We start from the raw sequence: 18,816 nt of genomic DNA, 5'->3' as shown, positions 1-18,816 counted from the left end.
CGGGAGCGCGCAGCCGCTGCTCAGCGCGCCCTCACCCTTAGCTGAGTCTCTTAGCTGACACCATCCGACGCTGATTGGATGGTGTCAGAATATTTTAGCATACTCACACCCCCCCACCCGTGCTGCAGCTCCTCCTTTCTGACGATACAGACCTCGGAATCGTCAGATCACGGGGGCATATCTCGGGAACGGAGGGGGCTAGAACGAAAATTCCAAGTGCCCCAGAATCATGATACTAGCGCCTACATGCTGGTATGTTCAGTTTGGGAAGTCTGGGGTGGTGACAGGTCCTCTTTAAGCATGGGCAAGTTCTTCTAAATTACCTCAAACATTCTGTAAAGAGGACTTTAAGTAGCATTATGAATGCAAACTGAATGATTTGGGATTTGAGAAATGTACGTTTTATTAGAAGACAGCGATCTATTGAATGCCCTCTATCGTGTGGTAATATAAGGCATTTGCAGTTCCATTCTTTTTTCTGTAACTCTGGGAAGCTCTTTTTTGCCTGATAAGCTTTGCAGTGTAAAGATCACTTTATGCATTTTGATACTTTCATCAGTCATCTGTCAGAAAGATAAGATACAATGCAGAGAAGAACCGAGGGATTGAATAGAAAAGTTTTTTTGTCATCGTTCATTCACTACTTGCAGTGTTTTCTTCCCACTGTTTCATTAAAACAGACACAAATGCTAATATTACTACTGAACTAGACTTTAATGTGTTTAGTGTATACTACTGACATAGTTGATAATATTACTAAAGTATTCCTTCCCTCAGACAAGTATAGAGTCTAATAGGTTGTGGGCATATTTCCAGTTTTATTCTGTGATCCCTCAGCAGTTTTGATATAAAGCGCTGTTGCTTTGCATTTCCTGAATGTTTTTATGATGTCTGATGTTAAAGAACTTATACAAAAAGGTTTTACCCTATGCTACAGGTTTCATTATCATCAAAGAGGAGTTTTGACAAAAGATCTGCCACATACTAAACAATGCTTAGAATTTTTCTTTTTCTTTGTGGAGTCAATCAATAAATATTGTCTTTTCATTTCATTTAAAGTTACAACGTAAGTGAAAAAGCAGGATCTTTAAGTGTGACTGTCAAAAGAACTGGAAATCTTAATCAGTATGCAATAGTCCTGTGTCGTACAGAACAGGGGACCGCCACATCAAGCTCCAGTGTTGGCTCTGGACCGGGACGCCAGGACTATGTGGAATATGCTGGTCAGGTAAATGTGCTAAATGTACTGAAAACCTGAACCTTTAACACTTAATTTATTAATCATATGTAATATTTGGCACCTATTAATTAGTACTACCTTTTTGTGTTACACATGTCTTTTTGCAGTAGCTTAGAAAATGGTTAAAAGATAACATTCCACTTTCTTTAGGTGCCACTTGAGAGATAGGTGCCGTGTTTCCCCCGAAAATAAGACAGTGTCTTATATTAATTTTTGCTCCTAAAGAGGCATCAGGTCTTATTTTTAGGGGATGTCTTATTTTTCCATGAACAAGAATTCACATTCACAAAAAAACAACAACATTTATTAAAATATACCGTAGTAGTCATGCCATCACATACATCAGCATAACCATCTGAATTCCATCATGAAAGAATTGTGACTCTGTTTCCAAGTACAACCATCTATGGTACATTTAACGATATTATGAACAAAAAGCAAGATTTTTTATTTATGTCAACAACTTCCATATAACTTTCCAAACTCTTAATTTCATTTTGAATTTCATGAGACTCCATTTCTATTTGATTCATTAGCCTCAATGTTTAGCAATAACACTTTCCTTCAATGAGAACTTCTTATTAAGGTTGCTGCTTCTAGCACAACTGTAAGTGATTTTATCCCATGAATTCATCACCCATTCTTTCAGTAACTAAATTTTATATGAATACTAATATATGGGTGGTGGGAGCTGTAGCTATGACTGCTGCTAGGTCTTATTTTCAAGGGAGGCCTTATAAAAGCTTTAAAAAAATTGTGCTAGGTCTTATTTTTGGGGAAACAGGGTAGTAGAAGCCCACTGCATGAAAGTATGAACATAGCAGTATATAGTAATTTCCAATACTCACATTAGTGCTCGGTGCAGGGTGGTTTTCTTTAAGAACTAAGTCTGTACAGGGCATTTGCCATGTTGTACCCATAACATAAAATTCCATATCAAATTCTGTAAATACATAGGTAGCCACCAGAATTCCTCCTTGCCTGCCTTGCATGCTCGTGTAAGAACATAGGATTTTACTATGACATTGGACAAGACAGCACTTTCTCCTTAGTGTTTTAAATATCTCTGTTCATCTGTTGCTGTATAATTTTCTTTTCTTCTGTGTTATATATAAACCTCATAACTTCTGAGCAAGTTGCCTAGGAAATAAAAGATTGTGTGTGGGTGTAATTAGAATACTGAACGATGATGCCTCAATAATAGGAACTGTTAAAATATAAATTTCACCAGCAATATATAAACTAATGTATAGAGCTGCTGTATGTATATAAACATATGCCCTATATAAATCCTTAAGGTGCAGTTTGATGAACGAGAAGACAGTAAAGCCTGCACCATCATCATTAATGACGACCAGGTGTATGAGAATATTGAACATTTCACAGTGGAGCTCAGCATGCCAGCCTATGCTCTCTTGGGCCAGATCACCAAGGCCACGGTTAACATTAATGACACAGAAGATGAGCCAACTTTGCAGTTTGATAAGAAGATCTACCGTGCTAATGAAAGTGCTGATGTCCTATCTGTTCCTATTGAAAGAAAAGGTTTGCGATGTTATTTTGTCTCTATTTTATGAGTATTCTAGTTCCTGTGATAGTACTGATCTAAATTTTTTTAAGGCTAGATCTACACACGACTTTAGTGGCTGTTTTTAAGACACACACAGAAGTAGTTAATAAATTTGGTCAGTTGTAAATACAATGCTGAAAAAACAACCAAAACACAGGCAGGCTCCAAGCGTATCATAGCTGACACTTATATTTCAGTTAGACAGTTGTGCCACAACATGACAACAATGATCGTTAGATTGTGTCACGCAGAAGGCATGGCATGATCATGTGGCAATGTTGGGCTGATAGGTAGGCAAGGGTTAAAACTTCAAGTGTTTTTTTCCTCACCTGTGTGAATAGGTTCTGATTTACCTGACTTCTGCTTTGTTTATTGACTATCTATTGCATTTTTGTGTTATTTTGTACTGTGCAGACATCATGTTCTGCATGATGGACTTTTTTTATTCTCTGGATTGTGATTTTGTTTTAATGCTCTCTTCTAGTTTATACTGATTTTTTTCCCCCTTCTTCCTATCATTGACATTAAACATTGTAGAGAACATTGCTCAGTTATCAAGTTATCAGGTATAGTTGGGGGGGGGGGGGGATTATTATTAGGTTTCACCCTTAACTGACCTGCCAACTTGCCTATGTTGGTTTAGAGAATGGTTGGCTAGATTGGATAGAAATTAAAAAATATATAAAATTACCAATTGATTTACATCAAACTATTATTAGTGTCATTAAAGTAGGATGAATAGAATTACAGCATCTTCGAGTAAAAGAAGTGTGCCGAAAGACTACATTGATTTCTCTCTGGTTTTATTGTATTGTACTTTGATAACCAATTTGTAGATGGTTATGAAGGCGCCTCCTGGAGGAGGAATGGCATATGTTTATATGTTCAATTTGGGGACATTTATATTGCTATGTTACTATTAAAGTAAATATGCTGAATAAATATATGTTCCAGGCACATTATATTGAAATATAGCAGCCATGGCTAATATCTTGTTTCCATGTCAGCACATTTCAAGAATATGAGCACAGATATACTCCCAGAATCTGATGATCCAGCATAACCACACTGCATATTAGTCTATTATGTCTTGGAAGAGCTGTGTGAATTGAAATACCTTGTAAGAAAATGTATACTTAAGATAAATAATTTCTTTCACTCCTACTAGCTAGCGGTCTTTGAAATGATCACAGCTCTGGGTCATGTCAGTTTTAGAAACCATTGATGCAGTCATATATTTTCCATAATGGCCATATTATATTAATTATTATGCATGTAAATGATTAGATTTACTAAATGAGGTTCTGTAACATTTACAGTGTAATTACTGGTACTTCACTTTACTGCTAGAGTGGGCAAAATATAGGTCACAATCAGCACTTTCTGCTGCTCTAATGACACATTTCATATAGCCCTTTGTTCAGTGTATGCTATGTGATGGCTCAGGTCCTTTCATCATTAAAGCTTGATGCTAATGTTCTCATTCTGTGGACATAGTTAGTTGTCTTCTCACCCTTCTGACATGCCGTGAAAAAGCAACATGCTATAGTTCGTTATCAGAATTGTATGAAACAGACAAATGTTGCAGATTTATTGTTAAAAATTGATAAGTGACACATATTAGGAATCATTACATGGCATAAAGTGAAGAAGTGTTATTGTAGGCAAACACAATTCAGAACGCTTGGTTTATATCTCTGGCCAGGTTGATACATGGCAATATTCAAAGGGATTACAAATTTGAAACCTTTTTGATGTTTTTACCCATAATCGCAGTTATAAATACTCTGGATCCCTTTCTATATATGCAACATCCCCCACCGGGGCCTGACCTTTTCTTGGGGCCTGGAGGCAGCTGGGGCCCAGAATATCGGAGTGGCTGGCTATTGCAGCCTTGGGCACGCTGTGGTCACGGTGCTTGGTATGGGGATCGGAGGGCTGTCCCACAGCCTGGCAGGTCTCCAACAGGTGGTGTGTGCAAGAAAGAATGAGGGAGAGGCTAATGTACTGGTTTCTCCCTGGGGCAACCCCTGAGGTGTCTACAGGATGAATCCCTGAGTGATAGATGGGGAAGCCTGTGATGGTAAGCAGCCTGGATCCAGGGATCAGACGGAGGCAACGTTGTGCAAATCAACTTACAGTTCTTTATTCAACTTTAAACAGCAGGCAACGGCCAAACGATAACTGCAGATTTAGCAGCAGATTTGTTAAGCTGGAAGAGTCATGGAGAGTTGGTCCACCGGAAGCTTCAGGCTAGGCTGATAGAGATGGAGCTGAGTCCGAGTGGTGGATCTCGACTCTGGGCTTAAAGTTGTATTCCGGGAATATGAACGTCCGGCACAAAAACCCATGATGATATAAATAAATGAATACAACAATACTCAATATAATTAGTCACAAAACAGAGCTGAAATAGTTTGATTTTATGATTTACAAAATTTATGGCCTCTCTAAAGTAGGTGGAGTTATCACTAAGATGGCCGCCACTGGAAACTACAAGTTCCATGATCCTTTAGTTCTCAGTAACTCCTCCTCCCTCTTATGCTCTGCTCCCAGTGATGATGTAACAGGTTTTCTTGCTCTGTTACCATAGTAATGATGTGTAACTGCCATCACCAAAACACTGGCCGTACTGAATGCACTGCAACCAACCGACTACACCCAAACCTAGTGGTGATCACATGACCTGCCCAGACAGGTGCAGGACATGTGATGTGGACATGTGACCAGCGGCCATCTTCTGTCCTGTGTCCGCCCTGCTACGGACCGCGCGGAGGAAATTAACGGACTGATTAAAGGGCCAGTAGCATTTTAATTCTCCATCACAGTGCATGTCACCAGCATTTTTCTGCTAAGAGGAGCAGAATTTTAAATAACACCTAATTACATATTAGCTTATATTTTGAGTACCCATTTGTATAAGAATTATGCTTATTCCTGGAATACCCCTTTAAGTCTTCTGCCTTGCGCTAGGTGCTAGGCATTGGCCCGAGGCACCTGTGCTTCCTGGTAGTGGATACTCGCTGTAGCAGCACTGACATGTGTTGCTCACTCTGACTAGACTTGACTCCAAGATCAAGTGCTCCTGCCCACCAGGGGTTTATATATTCCCTTAGTCAGGTGGTAGCACTTCTCCACTCAGCTACCAGCTTGCTTTACAAGAACATCATTGGTATAACATTATAATAACATTATGTATTGTTACCACTTGCCCTACTAGGCAAGTTCTCCAAGCAGTAGCTTCTGGATGAGTTACGCAGGCTCACCTAAGAGACAAGGAGAGGCCGCTATACATCTTATATTTAGTGCAAATACATAAAGTTGATATTGCAATATTCACCACCCAAAAAAAACAGTGCAACATCACACTCAGAATTCTCCTGTTGAATTTCCATTAAAGTTTGGAGACACCATTTTGTATTCTGCTTAACATCAATAACAACCCTGTGATTGCATTGGTTGTGTCGCTTTATTTGTTTTATTTTCTATTATCAGTATCCCAGTGACTGTCACATCTAATAGAAATACCTAAATGGAAGCAGCCTGAAGCCGTAGTCTATTATAGATATCTGCACGTCTGCTAGAAGAGGTCTTTTTCATTTAACAATACACTCTGGTCCTAGACAGTAATATCCAACACTTGAGACGCTACTTTATATTTTGTGATTTTTTTCTGTGCAATTTCTTTTATGCCCTTGTAACGCGTTATCTGGTCCTTCTTGAAAATTACATTGGATTGTTGTGCTTGTTTCATTTCCTCACATTTGTTTTCTTCCCAACAGTAGTACATTGGGAAGCAAAGCTTTCATAAATACATGTGCATGTTTTTCTTTACCAAAATTATTGCTAAAAGCCAGAATAATCAAAGAGAGAGAATTTTGAGGTATTTTATTTAATTAGTATACGTTACTTAAACTGTATGACTTAGGTCAGACATTTTGAATATCCTTTCACGAGCTTTCTCACAAAAGTTGGTAGGAATTTGGGCCCATTCCTCCTGACAGAACTGGTATAACTGAGCCATGTTTGTAGGCCACCTTGCTTACACTTACCTTTTCAGCTTTGCTCATACATTTTCATTACGATAGAGATGAGGGCTTTGTGATGGCATTCCAAAACATTGTTTTTTTTAGCCTTAAGCCACTTAGTAACCAGTACACCATATATTTTGGGTCATTGTCTATTTGGAAGACCCATTAATGTCCAAGCTTTAACTTCCTGGCTTATGTCTTAAAGGGGTTTTCCCACAAAAGAAAATTCTCACATCTCAATCCCCTAGTGATGATAATACAATAAAGATCATTTTAACCGCATTACTTTACAATTTTACTCAACTTTATTGCTGTTTTAGCTCCTATCACTCTTCTGACTGCTCAGTGCAAAATCCCAGGGTGTGGAGGGAGAGACTCTCTAAGCAGACACATTACTGCATTATACATCTACTTCTGTGGTTGTGGTTACATCAGTGTACAAGGTGTATATGCACTTTAATCTGGCTACTGACATTGTACTGACACACAGAGAGATGATACAGATGTATGAGATGATTGCAGAGGCTGATAGACCATTACACTGTTACAATCGGGGCTCTGCTACATCTCACAGCTATGTGCCTGCATTCACCTTCCCCTGGATCACTTATCTTCTTGTAGCTTGTAGTTTGCAGCCTCTCTCTCTGCTCACCATGTGCTGATAGGATGTGATCAGTGTGAGCTCTGTGCAGGGAGAAGGGTTATAGCCACACAGCAGAGAAAGACAGAAACTCAGCTCTCATCCAAGATGGCTGCACGACCCAAAGAGAAGTTACAGGGTCTTGTCTAGGGGAAACTGAAATCGTGTACATTAGGACTGATAGAGAATGTGTTATTTTGCTATCCTAAATACATATAAGAAACTTGTCTTTGTGGGAATACCCCTTTAAAGGACATTTACCATTAATTTAGTGATGGTAGATGTGTCCTAGTAAGAAGATCTGGGGTGCTAACTTGCATAGTTTTTATAACTCTATATTATATACTGTAAAGTTTTAATAAACAGAGATATAGGGATATAGAGCAATAATAAAAGAAGTCCTGAGAAACAATGTTCCTCGGGAACTTTTTACTAGGACACATCTACCATCTCTTAACTGATGGTAGATGTCCTTTAAAGGGAACCAGTTACCAGGGACTTCATTTTCATTAAAGACAGGTTGCAAGAGCCCATTACAGCTGCATCCCAAATATACTTTCTCTAAGCATCTGCATTACAATATAATTGTGTGTTATAACTTACCTTGCAATCCTCTGTGTAGTCCCAGGGGTTGGAAATTGGTTGGGGTTTGGTTTTGATGCATTTCAAAAAATGCGACTTTTCTGTGCTGCAGACTCCTTAGCACTCAGCCCCCACCTTTGTGCTCCTGTACAGCTTCTCCCTCCTGCTTCTTCACAGAGCTCACATCTCAGTGATCTGATATCAGTGGGAGAGAGGAGCTGTACAGGAGCACAGAGGTGGTGGCTTAGAGCTGAACAGTCTGCAGCACAGACAAGTCAAATGTTGTTGTTTTTTTAAAATGCATCCAAACCAAAGCCCAACCCCTGGGACTACACAGAGGATTTTGTCAGGATGCAAGGTAAGTTTTAACAATTATAACTTTATTATTATATAATTCTAATTATTATAGAGAAAGCAAATGGTCATATTTCCAATGCAGCTGTAATGGGCTTCTGTAGCCTGTCTTTAGTGAAAATGAGGTCCTTGGTAACAGATTCCCTTTAAAGAACAACTGTAAAGTTTAAAAACTTTTGCCTAACTCTGCACTAAGTTGAAATAAGCAATTCTTTAATTTACACTAATCTTCAGCTATATGCCTGCTAGTAGGGGTTTTGCTGCTCTGTTTGGATTGATTGCTATGGGAATCCAAAGCTGGAAAGGACAAGGGTGGATGGATCTTGTTGGGAGGGGCACTAGGAGAGGTGGACGCTTCTGAGGATATCAGTTCTGACTATTCCCGGCAGCATGTAAAAAAAATTCCAGGACCCTGAGTGATGTCACAAGCATGGGAGTAATTACATGTTTCAGGTCATCCAATTACAAACCCGATGTATTCCGGATGGCAGTCTATTCATACTTCCCCAGGAATGGTATGTCGCAGGGCTGTTTGTGTTTGAAACTTTGAATGCAGTAGAATTGTGTATGTGTGGAAATTTGAATGCACAAATAAAGACAGAGCTCAGGTTCTCCATCAATTCTAATGAATGGCTATCAGATCCTGCACACACAGCACAGTATATATCCAGCGAAACCTCTTTAAACAGACCTCTTTGCATATGAAAGGGGTGGTATACAGATAGAGGACAGCTTCCTTAGAGTACAATGGCAAAAAAATAACAAATAACAAACCAGTCTTTTAGGGAGGGGTCATCTAGAAAAAGGTGGTGTTTTGGAGAGGTTTCTTTTGGTTGAGTATAAGTCAAGGTACCTAATTTTAACACAAAAAAATGGGAAAACCTATTGACTTGAGTATATGCCTAGGGTGGAAAATGCATTGGCCACAGCCTCCAGCCAGTATAAAACTGACCAGCCCTTTTCCCCCCAGTATATAGCCTGCTGTCCCCAGCCCCCCAGTATATAGCCTGCCAGCCCATGCAGTATATAGCCTGCCAGCCCCTGCAGTATATAGACTGCCAGCCCCTGCAGTATATAGCCTGCCAGCCCCTGCAGTATATAGCCTGCCAGCCCCTGCAGTATATAGCTTGCCAGCCCCTGCAGTATATAGCCTGCCAGCCCCTGCAGTATATAGCCTGCCAGCCCCTCCAGTATATAGGCTGCGAGCCCCTGCCCCTCCAGTATATAGGCTGCTAGCCTCTGCCCCCCTTGTATATAGCCTACCAACCCCTGTAATATATAGCCTGACACTCCCTTTCACCCCAGTATATATCCAGCCAGCCCCCCTAGTATATAACCTGCCAGCCCCTGCTTCCCTAGTATATAGTCTGCCAGCACCCGCCCCCTAGTATATAGCCTCCCAGCCCCTGGCCCCCTAGTATATAGCCTACCAACCCCCTGCAGTGTATACCCCCCCTCCCAGTATATAGCCTGCTAGCCCCTGGAGTATATAGCCAGCTCAGCCCCTGCAGTATATAGCCAGCCCCCTCCCCCCAGTATATAGCCAGCTCAGCCCCTGCAGTATATAGCCAGCCCCCTCCCCCCCAGTATGTAGCCTGACAGCCCCTGCACTAAATAGTCAGCCCAACCCTCCCCCCAGTATATATCTGGCCAGCCCCTGCCCCGAGTATGCCAAGCTCCTCTCCGTGTTGTTCGGCTCCTCACACACGGCCCCCACACACAATGACGTCAGCCGCTTGCCATCGTCATTGTTTGTGAGAGGTCAACATCGGAAGGGGAACCGAAGTTGAGCCGAAGAGGAGTGGAAGGAACCGAAGTGGACCCGAAGAGGCACCAGAGCACCGGAAGCAAGAAAAGGAGCTGCTGTGGGCATCGGAAAGGTGAGTACTCTGCTTGTACTCGAGTATATACGGTATGTGTTTTATAGTATAGTTGGACATGCACAGAGCTACACCATCTGTGGTGTCAGCTCTGTGTCTTCCCTGCCTTGTTCTGCACTAGATATCTGTTCAAGTAGTAACACGAATTCTGTGTCTTGCAAAACGCACTAAGGCAAATTGTACCAGTTTTTATATATTTGAGCCATAGTTCTTTCCTGATGCCATCTATTTTGTGAAGTGTACCAGTCCCTCCTGCAGAAAATCAACCCCACATGATGATGTTGCCCTCCCCGTGTTTCACAGTTGGGATGGTGTTCTCAGGCTAGCAAGCTTCTCCCTTTTTCCTCCAAATGTAACAATGGTCATAATGGCAAAACAGTTCAATTTTAGTTTTGTCGGAACACAGGACAGGTCTCCAAAAATTTAAGGTCTTCCTGTGTGTGCATTTGCAAATATTAATCTGGATTTTTTAAGTTTCTTTTGGAGTCATGGCTTCCTATTGGTAGAGTGGCCTTTCAGCCTATGTCGAGACTGTGGATAATGACACACTCCTACAAGCTTCCGCCAGCATCTTCACAAGGTCTTTTGCTTTTGTTGTTGGGATGGACGTTTCAGACCAAAGCACATTCATCTCTGAGACACATAACCTGCCTCCTTCCTGAGCGGTATCATGGCTAGACATTTCCGGATATCTTGGCTGATTTATTTCCCCTCATGTAACACAAAGAAGCAGTGTGTTTTGGGTGTGCCTTAAAATCTACAAGTGTGTCTCTAACTTTGATGTTGGCAATAATCAGAAGCTTTCAAGAATCACATTATCATATGGGCTCTCCCAAAATGTTTAAAGGAATAGTAATTTTGTTGTATGTAAACTTTTGACTTTGCAGAAAGTAAAATTCTCTATTATTATTCTGGCATTTGGCAAATAGTCCTAATTAATGGGGAAAGTTTATTCTGATGTCATGTGAGATGAGTGAGAAAAAGATGCATAAATGATGCATATATGTGTATGTAACCCTCTGATTCCAACTGTACTTTGCTATTAATGCAACATGTAGAAAGAACAACAGATTTTAGAAGTTACAATGACAATGAAAACCAATATGGTTGCACTTTTGTAAAAATGTCCACTACACACTGCAGGTTCCAACATGTCTCTAACTAAAAAAAAAAAAAAATTACCAAATGTGTTATATGGCTCTACCAATATCTAGTAATATCTGTCTAGTTCTACATTTTGATTAGAATAAGGCAGTTAGCAATATAGCTGATGGCATCATATTAATCACTGGTTTATTTTAACAGGTGACCCTGGAAGCATTGTTTCTACTATTTGCTACACAGTCGCAAAATCCGCCAAGGGTAGCAGTCTTTATGCATTGGAGTCAGGGTCTGACTTTAAGTCCAGGGGAATGACCAATGAAAATCGTGTCATTTTTGGACCTGGAGTTAAAATGTCCACATGTGACATCAAAGTCATAGATGATAGTGAATATGAAGAAGAGGAAGAATTTGAGATAGCCCTTGCCGATACATCAGAAAATGCTAGACTTGGAAGCATTGCAACAGCCAGGGTTGTTATTGAAGGACCTAATGATGCTTCAACAGTTTTCTTAAGTGCTGCCACCTTTACTGTCAGCGAAGATGCAGGTACATGTATAAATTTGCCACAATTTCAAGTAATGTTTTATGTTTCAAGAAATGTCCCTAGTGATCATACACATTTTCTATTATTGTATATTTTATACCATGAATCGTAACAATTCTGTGTCAACGTATTACATTAAAGGAAATCTTCCATAAACCATGGACACTTAAAAAATTATTCTAATGAACCTTAGGGGCTGTCTTTGTCTCTCTGTGATTTGGCTTTAAAGACTGATAGGGTACCATAATTTTATAAGTTGATTTTAGAAGGAAGGATGCAATGAATAATATACAGGCAGTCCCCGGGTTACATACAAGATAGGGTCTGGAGGTTTGTTCTTAAGTTGAATTTGTATGTAAGTCGAAACTGTATATTTTATAATGGAAGTTCTAGACAATTTTTTTTCTTTTGCCCCAGTGACAATCGGAGTTTCAAAATTTTTGGTGTAATTGGACCAAGAATTATCAATAAAGCTTATTAACAGACATCTTACAGCAGATCATTGCAGTCTGGGACTATAGTAAAGCATCCAGAGAGCTTCACCAGAGGTCACAGTGGGCAGAGGGGTCCGTCTGTAACTATGGGTTGTCTGTAAGTCGGGTGTCCTTAAGTAGGGGACCGCCTGTATATAAAAGATTACCACTGTCACAGTGCCTGGATCTATGCTTTATAATGCCTTCATGGAGAAAGCAAAATGTTGTTTTTTAATGATGGATTAAAGAATCTACACTTATTTTTCTATGGAGTGCTGCTTTATCGCTTTTTTTTTTTTTTAAATCATTGTGGGTTTAGTCTGACCTTTTTGGAGACCTGCACCCGACATTTTCTACTACATAGTGCTGCTCCATATCTCATTTCTACCTGGATCTATCAGTAAGTGTCCCTTGTTTGTCATGGTTGTTTTTGATAGTAGATTTCCCTTTGAACTACACTAATATCACTCATGAGAAAGAAAAAAGTGCCGCTTTCTAAGGGTTCATACTATATTTTTTTTCTTTTATAAGTTTTTGAGGCATTCTCTCTCTCGAGGACTGAATTTACTTCAGAACAATGCCCCTAAGTTCACACTTGCTGACTTCAGTCATATTGATATATGTTGCACAAATCCCTGCTTCATCAATTTACATAACTAGAGACCACTCCACCATTTGCACTAGAATTGCACGCATGAAAAGAGGAAGAGAATAACCAAAAGTTGAGATATGTACATGGTCTATATCAGGAGTTCCCAAAATTTTTACACAGGGCCAGTTCACTCAGATCGCTGGAGGGCCAGACTATTAAAAAAAACCTGTGAACAAATCCCTATGCACACTGCACATATCTTATTTTAGATAGGGACCCAGTAATACATACAGCTATATATAGACTCCTCACCCCCAGTAATACAGGTATATACATCCGCCTCACCCCCCAATAATACAGTAATATATTTATCTAGACCCCTACCAGTCATGCAGTCCCATCTAACATACACCTAAGACCACACCAGATATCGGGACTGGGACTGACTACCAGGCACTGGGAAGCATGTGTCCAGCTAGCTGTTACTGTAAGCTGACTGCCCCTACCTGGCTGAGAGTACTTCTCTCACCAATGGGGGACCCAGGGACCAGATAAATGGCCTCAGGGGGCCACATGTGGCCTGAGAGCCTAGATTCTCCATAATCACTCCTGTCCCTCATCACAGCACACATTACAAATTATCAGTATCACACAAATTAGTTGGTAAGTCAGTGATTAAAGTACAGATCAGGCACAGGTAAAAGTGGCATAGAGCAACTTACAGGCAACATCTGCTTCTTTGGTTACAGAACTTCACGGTGACTCCTCACCATGAATTATCGCTACTGTATTAACCATCCCCCACACTGCGCCCGTAAAAATGGCACCTGGTTAAGAATACTATGCCCCTAAATAATCCTTTCCCCTCACCCTACTTTGACCCATCACTAATAAATTTTGCTGCACCCTCCCAGTTAATTATATTTTACATTTGATCTCTTAAAATCTTTTATTTTATTCAGGTCCCGCAAAATACATTACATCACGTAAATAATAATAGAATATACACACTGACCCCTAAATGAGTTATAATACTGCCTCCAGTTAAATTTATTATACATAATTATTGCTTCTAAATTATTCTATTATACATATTGGGGGCACCTAGTTCGTATAATAATAAAATATTTTTTAACACTGTTTTACACTTTAAAAAAAAAAAATTTTACATGTCCCAAAATAAAATCATAAAACTACTTAGCTTCCGGTGGCTCCCGTCTGCTCCGGCTTCAAGTGCTAGCCCCAGCGCAATGACGTCATGACACAAGCAATAATGACAACATCCTGTGGCTTGCGTATTAAAGGAGCAGTGCTACGCTCATTGTCAGCTGTATCAGTATCTGTTACCGATCTGTTACTGATAAAAAAGCCTGCAGTAGTTTAGTATCCAAGCAGCCTGTTCTGGCCACATTGAATACTAAAATGACAAGTCACAGCACTCAGGAGAAGGGACACGTGATTGCGCCCTCTTTGCTGCCATGTGGACATCGATCACAGCTCTAAGAATACAGCCATGGGTTCAGCACCAACTGCAACCGTGATCATTAAGCTCCTGGAGCCAAGACTGTAACAAATAGTGTCAGCACTTCTTTTTATTGGGGCACTCCTTGCATTGTATATCAATATGGTGCTCAATAGGTTCCATCCAAGTGTAGCGTGTCACGCAACTGTGAAACTGCTCTTCAAAAAGTAATTACAAAAATAAATTATACCTATTTGACATCCTAGCAAATCAACAGGTTAATAAATAAGCTCTGTGGACCCCTAAAATGTTATCAATGAATAATATATTTAATCATATGAAATAAAACAAGGCAAAACACTACAAAAAAAGAGTTATGGCTCTTAGGCTACATTCATTCGTCCATGTTCTTGTCTGGACTGGACCCGGTAGCTTTTGCTATGGTCTTGATGTCCTCTGCTGTCAGAACCATGCACCTTAGCACCTCCTTCCTTCTAAAATCAACTTTTAACATAATGCTGAACTTGATATGCTCTGGGGGGCATTAGAGCCCCCTCCCTAGCTCTGCCTTTACAGGCTGTTACACTGCACTGTGCAGGAGCACATCTCACCTTTCCTAATGCTACCTGGCACTTACCCTTCCCGCTGTCTGAGGTGCTCTCACTGCAGCAGAGGATGTTTTGACACTAAGTAGGAGAGGAGAGATGTTCCGGCACAGTGTAACAGCCTGTGAATCAACAACTTGAAGGGGCTCTGGTAACACCCCTCCATAGCACTAAAGGCTAATATTAGCATAATTTTACAAGTTTATTTTAGAAGGAAGGAGGCCATGGTTAACAAATATAAGAAGACATAAGAAGTCACAGTGCCTGGCTCTATGAGGTTTATCATGGTTGATTTTGAAGGTAGATTTCCTTTAATGTTGATAAATCCACAACTGCTTTACAACCCTTTTAAGAAAATGACAAGGGCAGTGAAAAAACTCTTTGTGTCGAATAAGGTTTGTGGGTTTTTTCTATGCCAGGAGACCGGCATGATATTGTTAGACATAACTATACACATTTTATTTAATAAGAGCATAACTATGAACAAAACCAACCATTATTATATGTTATTATTATTGCTTGCAAAGTTAACCCCTTAAGGACGCGGGGTTTTTCGGCTCATTTCTCGCTCTCCAACTTCAAAAATCCATTACTTTTTCATTTTTACGTGTACAGACCTGTGTGAGGTCTTATTTTGTGCGTAACAAATTTTACTTTCCCGTAATGTTATTTATTTTAACATGCCGTGTACTGCGAAGCTGAAAAAAAATCCAAATGTGGAAAAATTGAAAAAAAACCCGCACGTACGTCACGTTCTTGTGGGCTCAGTTTTTACGACTTTCACTCTTCGCTCCAAATAACACGCCTACTTTATTCTTTAGTTCGGTGCGAGCGCGGTGATTTATATAGGTTTTATTGTGTTTTAATACATTTTCAAAAATTAAACGAATGTGTACAAAAAAGAAAAAACATTTTTTTGCCATCTTCTGACGCTAATAACTTTTTCATACTTTGGCGCACGGAGATGGTGTGAGGGGTCATTTTTTGTGAAATTAGGCGACGTTTTCATTGCTACCATCAAAATGTCTGTGCGACATTTTGATAATTTTTTATTTCATTTTTTATGTTATGTAAAAAGGTGTAAAAGTCGCATTTCGGACATTTGGGCGCCATTTCCCACCTCGGAGGTCACCGCCGCCCGTAACCGTTTTTATATTTTGATAGATCGGGCATTTTGGGACGCGGCGATACCTAATATGTTTGTGATTTTTACTGTTTATTATGTTTTATATCTGTTCTAGGGAAAGGGGGGGTGATTTGAACTTTTAATATTTTATTAATTTTTTTTATTTTTTAAACTTTTTTTTTCTTTTTTTTTCCACTATTTTTTAGACCATCTAGGGTACATTAACCCTAGATGGTCAGATCGCTCCTACCATATACTGCAATACTTCTGTATTGCAATATATGGCATTTTTGCAGGTCATGTAGCCTCGTGTCAAAAGAAGACCCGAGGCTACCATGGTAACCGATCGCCGCCCCCCGATTACGTTCGGGGGCACGGCGATCGTAATAAAGATGGCGGCGCCCGCGCGCCGCCGTCTTTTAAACGCCGCCGGCGACTTTGCCGGCGGCGTTGAGAGGGTTAATAGCCGCGATCGGTGCACCGACCGCGGTTATTAGCGGTGGGGGTTTTCTGCAAAATGCTAAAACCCCCACCTTTGTATGAAGAGGCCCGTGAGCCCTCTTCATACACCCCTTATACCTCTGCGCCGTAGAGCTACGGCGCAGAGCGTTAAGGGGTTGAAGCTGCTATGCTACGCAATTTTATTTAGCAAAATGACAGAAACCCCTATAATAGCTAATATGATCTACCAAATGTATATAGCACAATGGATCAAGCGCTGACATTTTAATACCAATGTAACATATTGTTAAATGACTGTATCTTTCTGTTGTATTATTTTCTTTAACTGACTAGGTTTTGTCCATGCCCTAATATATTCTGCTGCCAACAGGTTTGATTGACATACCAGTGATGCGAAGTGGACCAGATCTCTCTGTGCCAACATCTGTGTGGTGTGCCACTCGCCCTTCAGAACCACCTTCTGCCACACCAGGAATTGACTATATCCCTAGCTCCAAAAAAATAGAATTTAGACCTGGAAAAACAGTAGAAGTAAGTACTAACACCAACACAAAATATGTCTAAGTTGAAAAATATTTAATGTAACTTATGGTATTACAGTATATTAAGTCCTAACACGCTAAAGTCAAAATTACTACAATGGTAGTGTGTGATCCAGTGCGTGACACTCCATCTCCAAAACAGCAAAATTGCCTTTAGAGACATTGGAACTGTCACACTATTTTGCTAAAGATCTACTATCTTATATGTACCCTATGGTAATGTTACTTTAAAAACTCTTTAACACATAGCTAAAAAAAACTATTTTAATAGTAAAAATTTTTTGTAAAAAATTATGTATCATTGTTTACATAGTATTTCAGTCTATATATGGCTGATCACTCACTCACATGGATGTGCACACTTTTCCAAGAAAATGGAACAATTATTAAGAAAAGGAATGAGAACAATCTAGAGAAGGAGGTACTATTAGGCTTAATGTGAAGGAGTGAACATCCAGTTTGTATATCTGCTATAAATCATTATCCACCTAGTAAAACTTCATCTTATTAGAAAATTTCAGAAGACCTCTAGAGACCGTCTTCACTTTATAATGCCATGCCAGCCTTCATTAATCTGTCCATAATCCTCCTCATTATTACAGTTAAGATACAGAAGAGAAAATATTGAGCCTATTAATATTAAATTACTAGATCTCTATTTGTGCATTTTAATTTGGGATTAATGCTGTTTATGAATAGCTTCATTTATATTAATATTGATATATATCAGATATATATATAAAAGTGTACTTCACACCGCAGATTTCAATGCAGATTTATTATGTATAATGGCATAGAACTTGCACAGTTGATTACCATATCTGATATGCTCATCTATTAATGGAATAAAATGTTCTACTTCTCATCTTCTAGTGTTTAAATAAATTAATATGAATAAACTACCATGAAGCAAGAGATAAATTCCCAATGACTAAGCCCCGTTCTACACTTGTGAATGTGATGCGATAAACTCAAATCACACTTGCAACGTGTGCTGCCGGGATCTCTCGGCCCGAATGCTGCAAACTGGGACCGAACTCAGCATGTCAGTTCAGTCCCGGTTTGCAGTTCATCGCATCACACTCGCAAGTGTAGAATGGGACTAACTTTACCTAAGAGCGGAAAGTTACAGACAAAATCTAGAACCCATCTGGAAACAATTGTACATAGGCACTTCCCTTCTTCTTCCTATCTCCTGGTTTAAAATCCTTCCTTCTTCACACACACACATTGCTGGATGGGATCCCTTACTGAATTCTAACACTGATACATACTGTATATGAGGGTGATCCCCCAGGGCCTTGATATCATCTGTATAGGACAGCTGTCATTGTCACCTGCGCTGTATTTACAGCTCATTCTGCTTTAGGGCACATTCACGTGGCCGTCTGCGGGGACGTACATGCGGCCGCAAATTTGTGGCCGCATGTACGTCCCCACAGAAGGCAATAGCGGCACGGCACAGATACGGTACCACACATGTGTGGCAACGATCCGGGCCGCATACCGCAAAAAGATAGAGCATGCGCTGTTGTTCTCTATGGAAGGAGGAGGGGCCACCTCCTCCTTTTCTCCAGCACACGGCGGTATGCCTACACGGCAGGCATAC

General features: G+C 40.1%; 1 protein-coding gene across 1 annotated transcript in view; it reads left to right on the top strand.

Moving 5' to 3' along the window:
* FRAS1 (Fraser extracellular matrix complex subunit 1) overlaps nt 1-18,816 on the top strand; it is a 340,675-nt gene that overhangs the window by 288,056 nt on the left and 33,803 nt on the right. Inside the window, exons 54-57 of the mRNA XM_072115515.1 lie at nt 1,060-1,228; nt 2,539-2,785; nt 11,603-11,947; nt 17,036-17,196. Coding sequence (XP_071971616.1) covers nt 1,060-1,228; nt 2,539-2,785; nt 11,603-11,947; nt 17,036-17,196 — 922 coding nt within the window. The remainder of the gene's footprint in view (nt 1-1,059; nt 1,229-2,538; nt 2,786-11,602; nt 11,948-17,035; nt 17,197-18,816) is intronic.

The sequence above is a fragment of the Engystomops pustulosus genome, chromosome 1, assembly GCF_040894005.1.
Source record: "Engystomops pustulosus chromosome 1, aEngPut4.maternal, whole genome shotgun sequence".
NCBI classification, from domain to species: domain Eukaryota; kingdom Metazoa; phylum Chordata; class Amphibia; order Anura; family Leptodactylidae; genus Engystomops; species Engystomops pustulosus.
This window is presented reverse-complemented; position numbering and strand designations above follow the sequence as displayed.